At 35.6% G+C, this 6,086-nt stretch overlaps 1 protein-coding gene across 1 annotated transcript; it reads left to right on the plus strand.

Moving 5' to 3' along the window:
* Positions 1-437: 437 nt before the first annotated feature.
* On the plus strand, positions 438-4,592 carry LOC116030747 (DNA-binding protein DDB_G0278111). Its single transcript, XM_031273072.1, has 7 exons — positions 438-590; positions 1,254-1,319; positions 1,424-1,473; positions 1,574-1,638; positions 3,800-3,891; positions 4,202-4,273; positions 4,369-4,592. Exons 1-7 carry the CDS (start codon positions 588-590, stop codon positions 4,405-4,407), a joined length of 387 nt encoding a protein of 128 aa, XP_031128932.1. The 5' UTR covers positions 438-587; the 3' UTR covers positions 4,408-4,592.
* Positions 4,593-6,086: the final 1,494 nt, after the last annotated feature.

Genomic DNA, 6,086 nt, shown 5'->3' on the forward strand with positions numbered 1-6,086 from the left:
ATTGAAGTTGTTGCAATTAGAGAGTCTCTCATCTGGCTTAATTCCTTCAACTACAACAAAGTGATTGTTGAAACTGACTCCCTACAAGTGTTTCATAGTCTTCATTTTAGTTTAGTTGACTCTTATTTCCATTTAGTGCTGTATGACATCAAAGACTTAATGAGTGTGTTTACTCATTGCAGTTTAGTGTTCACTAAGCGATCTGTGAACCAGACAACCCACCTCTTAGCTAGACAGTCTGTTTCTATGTCTGATTGCTCGAAATAGTTCCCGTACGCTCCGTCTTTTATTTGTAATGCTTTGTCTTCGGACCTGAATTAATCTATTATCCTTTCCAAAAAAAAAAGGAGCTGTAAATGTAAATATTAAGAGGTTTGGGGAAACATTTGTCATCATGAGAAACTTGCAGGAGTGATAAAAGAAATATTCTTCTCATCAATTAATCCCTAAATCTCAAAAAAACGATTATTTGTATGATAGAATAAAGGTGCCACCATTCTCACTCTTCAATCGCGTTCTTGAAACGCTGCTTTTTGCTCTTCGATTTTCTCTCCTCCGCGCTCCTCGATCCAATTCTGCATAGATTAATGGTAATTTCTCTCTTTGTTACGGAAAATGTGTGCGTGTGTATGTAATGTTGGGTGAATATTGAAGCTAGCGTTGTAAAATTAGTGGCCCTTCGTTCTGCTTAGGCTCAGATTGAGCTGGTGTTTCCATGTTTCAATCTTTCCTTAATTTATCAAAAAAGAAAAATCTTTTTTAATTTTAGTGTCTCAATTTCCGAAATTGGGCAAGAATTCAAATACTCCGTATGTGATACTTTGAAAAGAACTTTGGGACGGAGGGTGGGTGGGTTATGTACTTATGTATGCTGATTGCATATGTTGGAACTGAATGCGTTGAGAATTAGTGAAGAATTTGAGAGAAATAGTTGGTTCTTGGTGGAGACTAGTATAAATGACTCTAATTATATGTTTTGTTATTGTTATTTGGTAATTTTGCTCACTGTATAATCCTCAAGATTAAGAATTGGATAGCTTCTCAAGCCAAATACAGGGAAGCAAAAATCAGAATGCTTTGTTTCTGATATATTTCTTGCTGTATGTGATTGTAAGTGTTACTTTTGCTATTAATATGGTATAGACTGATATGTTTTTGTGTCTTACTGCTGTTTGAGTTGATAACATGAGGATCTTAGTAAAGCTTGATCTCTTCATTACGAGAAGTTGGTAAAATTTTTGCTTCTTTCCCAGGCTGACCCTGAATTAGAAGCTATCCGGCAAAGGAGAATGCAGGAGCTGATGGCTCAACACGGGGCTGTAAGAGCTTTTCCTAATATAGATTTTTTTTTTTCTTTAAGTTATGCATGGTTACTTATCAGATAAAAGATGCATATTTACTGATTAACGTTGTCTACAAATAGGGAAATAATCAAAACCCTGATCAACAAAAGGCTCAAGATGAAGCTAAAAGGTTACTTCTCTCCTAATCTAAGCCATGGCTTTTCAATCAAGTTCTTGGTTGCTATTTTGTATTGTTATTAAGTACTTTCTAACTTTATTATTGTATTTAGGGAGGCCGAGGATCGAAGGCAATTGATGCTTAGTCAGATTCTCACTTCTGAAGCAAGAGAAAGAGGTACATGCATTTTGGAATTACTCCAACATATTTGTTTCTAACATATGCATTCCTCTAACTTCTACGAATTTGAGGGAGAGAACCATGCATTAAATTTATGGTTAACAACTTTGATATATGGCCTATTGGCCTATGTAGTACTTAGGGTGTGTTTGGATGGGAGGTTTGAAAGCTAGGTATGATTATGAATAACAATTAATTTGTGTTTGATTGGAAATCTTGTGTAAATGGAAGTGGTATGCAATATGGTTAAAAATGTAAAAAACCATTCTTTTATTTCATTTGGGTTTCATGGTTGATATGGAGTGCAATGTTCTAACCCGTTCCTCAACAATGCCCTTCAACCAAACCTCCTCCCCCCCTCTCCCCTCTCCCTCCAATCCTCAAGTGGTGGCCTCCTGAAGTCTCAAAAGTTTATGGAGCTTCTCCAAGATTTGGCCAGTGATTGATATAAGTAAACTCTTGCAGCCCATTGATAAAAAGAAGACCTGTTTTGGCACTCCCCAGGTTTTAGTGTATTTTACTGTACTTAATATTAAGGTTAAGAATATAGTATTAGGAAATACTGAAATAATAATGTACATGTTAATAATAATAGGTTAAAATAATCATCAAAGAGTAATGATTCCCATTCCTATTTTGATACCCAAAAACATGATGTGTTTCACTCAAAGGCTATAAAGTTCCTAAGTTTTCCTTAAGCTTAAAGGATGATATATGTCCTTCCACTATTTCATGAGGGGTACATTAGTCATGCATGGAGTTCTGGCTGTTGTAATGCCAAGTCATATTTTATTTCTGAAAAATGCGGTGATGCAACTCGGCTCTTATTATTTTATTAACTATAATCAAGAGTGCATCCTGAGCCAATTCATGGTCTTTGTGTCTCTCTCTTAGTTGATTGATGACTCTCTTCTAAAAGACAGCACCAGTTTTGTGAACTCAGTCACTCTCACCCCTTTAAATTGGCACCGAGTGTCACGAAGCAGTCAGAAGTTGAGTAATGTTCTGTACGACTGTACACGATTCATTAGAGGGTTATGTTCTTCCTGCACATCATGATATCCTTTTTAATAACCTCAAAAAATGAGTGCAATGAATGCTGTCTTGTGGTCTTCTTCCAAGCAATCAGAAGTTGAGTAATGTTCTATACATGATTCATTTGTCTTCTTCCAATCAATCCTGTCTTTAGGGTTTTAGAAGCTTTTGCCTATTTTATACTAAAGTAGCTCTTTCAATCACAAGTTTCCTGACGATGCTACTTTGATAAAACATTGGGATGAATAATGCCAAGTGAAAAGAATGTTATTTATTTTGATACTCTGACAATGCAGCTTGGCACTGATACCGAGTCTGTTCTATTAAGAGGAACATACTCCCTGAGAATATAGAGCATGACCATGGCTTCCAAATTCTTTTTTGATTTTTGAACAAGTAAAAACAAATATTTTTTATGTTGCATTCTGAAGTTGGATAATATATTTTCTAATGTGTATTGGTTAGTCTCCAAACTGGAGTGCCAAGCTCTCTTATCCAGTTCAACGGAACTTCTTAGGGAGTTTTTGTCATATGTTGGGTTCGCTATAACTCTAGTTTGATCAATTTCCTTTCATATTAGGAATAAGTCACAGGTTTTAAGGATCATAACAGAAAAAGTGACGGATTTTAGGATTGTTTTTCATTGGGAGTTTTGGTCAAGTGGCATGTAGCTACAAATCTAGGTTTTTTGCAAGTCCTCTTGATTGTGTTTGGTTCTGTGGTTGTGAGCACTTTCAATCATTATATATATTGTAGAAGTCTAAAGTCTTGAAAATTGATCAGTTGAGTCCCTAGTGAACTGCATTATTTAGCATCTTGTTGCATTAGTTCCAAAATGGGAGCTCCCAAATCACTTGATTGAGATCATACTAATATATTACAGCCTAGTTAAAAACTTAGCTTTGCATTTGCTCTCTCGCTCTCTCTTCTCTTGGGGGTAAACAGAGATCACTCTCCTTGCGGCCTTGGGGGGAAGGATTGATTAACTAGTGCTTGAAACAATCCCTTTTCAACAAAGTTAAATGTTGGAGTTTTTGCTTGTCCATCTTCTTATTTTTTGTTCTCCCTTTTCTAAATTTCGTTATCTATGATTTTGGCCTTTATCGAGTATTTGCTTGTCCAGTTGCCCGAATTGCTCTAGTGAAGCCCGAAAAGGCCAGAGGAGTTGAAGATGTTATACTCAGAGCTGCTCAATTTGGCCAGATTTCTGAGAAGGTAGTCTGCTTATACACTCATCTATGTGTTGAATCTTTAGTACTAATTACTAAGTTACAGTTTTATCCAAAAAGAAATTTAAAAGTAAAATGTCCCTAAGATGTGTAGGGAACTTGCCCGCCTTTCATAAACAAAAAGAAAATTCAATCCAATTAGCACTTTTCGTATGTATACGCTATAAAATCTCCCTCGTATTTGAAACTTAGATACCTTGTAACACTTCATTCGTACACAATAAAATCTCTCCCGGCTTTGGAACTTAGGTCTCTTGGCACTTCATTCATTTGCCTGAGCATTGTTTCATCTGCAGGTGTCTGAAGAAAAGCTGATACAATTGCTTGAACAGATCAACACTCAAACCACCAAACAAACAAAAGTAACGGTAAGTCTCCTCCGATCATCTCGGGTTGTGATTACATCAGCTTGGTCGTTGGTTGCTGAACCATTGTTGTTTTTTCTGTTTCGATCGTTTGTCAGATCCAGAGGCGTCGCAGCGTTCTCGAGGACGATGATTAGGTCCATGGTTCCTGTTTTGAGTACTTGTATCTACATGAGAAACCAGCTTGTGGTTAATGCCTATTTGCTTATGTACTTGTGTGTTGTCTGACTTTGTTAGCACAATGCTAAATCATCAGTTTTTGTACTCTTTGAATCTTGTGCTTGTTTTATAATCCTACAAATTATTATTATTATTATTATTATTATTATTATTTTTTTTTTTTTTAATATAGGGTCATAATATATTTAGTGCGAGTATGCAAATTGCAAACCATACAAGAGAGATATATTAATTACATATGATGTTAACTGTCATGTAATATGTCCCTGTGCTATTAGCTCATTTTTACCATAAGTATTAATTCTATATTGTATGCCCTTTAATCGAGTTCGTCTAGCTTCTGGTCACTACTATTGAATGAAGTTGGTGGCCTTTCTTTATTAGATAGAGGACATTCAGAATTTACAGATTCACTCATGAAAGTAGATTATATGAAGGAGTATTAAATTTGGTAAAACTATATAAGTCATCAAAATGTTTATGAAATTATTTGTTGAGAACTTAATTTGAAAATATAAGTTCTCACATTATATTATTTGGTTGGGTCTAGGGATGACAACGGGGAGTGGGGTCCCTATCCCCGTCTCTGAATTAAGTCCCCATTCCTCGTTCCCTGACGGAGGTTTGAAAATTGAAATTACCCCATTCGTGTCTCTTAATTAAGTCCTCATTCCTCGTTCCCTGACGGAGGTTTGAAAATTGAAATTACCCCATTCGTGTCTCACAAAGATTTTTGGACGAAGATTCCACCATATTTTTTGAATAAAGTCATGAAATATAAAATAGAATATATGATTTTAATCATTTAATTCGTTTCTAATTTTATATATTTAAATATTTAATTACCAATTAGCCTAACATTCATTTAAAATTTTCCCAACAAATATTTTAATATTACAGTGCCACACAGCTTTAGATGTTTGGAAACACACTGAAAATAACATCAATGAGAGCACCATAAGTACTAAACTAATGAATAATGATGTCTTTATATCTACCAAACAAGCAAGCTCCAATAGGGTGCTATGCTATGAGATTGATTAACAGTAAATAAGAGTTCAGAACTGATGGGGCTAACATAGTAGTAACAATAATAGTAATGCTATTATTATTAATATTATTATTCAAGGAAACATAACCTTCATGCTTTACCAATCTCAGTTGGTCACATGGGTGAAGTTTGGGAACAATGACTCGGGATCGTCGAGTCTCACCAACGGCAATGTGGGAGCAACCTTTCAAAGTGAGGGACTCCTTTTAAGCCCTTTAATATAATGTGATTAACTAAAAACCATTAAAATAATGGTTTTGCATTCTAAAGAGCAAAATAATTTAAATAATATATAATATTATTATGGGGATCGTGACGGGTATGAGAAAATTCTCCCCATCCTCGCCCCCGTTCCCCAAAAAATTCTCCGAACCCGCACCACTGAGGTGGGAATTGGTTTTTCTCGTCGGGGTCGGTTGAATTGGCATCCCTAGTTATAGGTAATTTATGCTGGTTTAGATGCTTGTAGTCCTTTAATACGAGGATTGATTTTTCTTGTCGGGGTTGGGTTAAATTGCCATCCCTAGGCCCTAACTATAGGTAATCTATGCTGATTTAGATGGTTGTAGTCTTTCAATAGTTTAA

Source organism: Ipomoea triloba, chromosome 1 (assembly GCF_003576645.1).
Source record: "Ipomoea triloba cultivar NCNSP0323 chromosome 1, ASM357664v1".
Taxonomy (NCBI): domain Eukaryota; kingdom Viridiplantae; phylum Streptophyta; class Magnoliopsida; order Solanales; family Convolvulaceae; genus Ipomoea; species Ipomoea triloba.

Coding starts and splice junctions, on each gene's coding strand:
- LOC116030747 (XM_031273072.1), top strand. Junction 3,892..4,201: donor TTGGCCAGATTTCTGAGAAG/GTAGTCTGCTTA, acceptor TTTCATCTGCAG/GTGTCTGAAGAAAAGCTGAT. Junction 4,274..4,368: donor CCAAACAAACAAAAGTAACG/GTAAGTCTCCTC, acceptor ATCGTTTGTCAG/ATCCAGAGGCGTCGCAGCGT.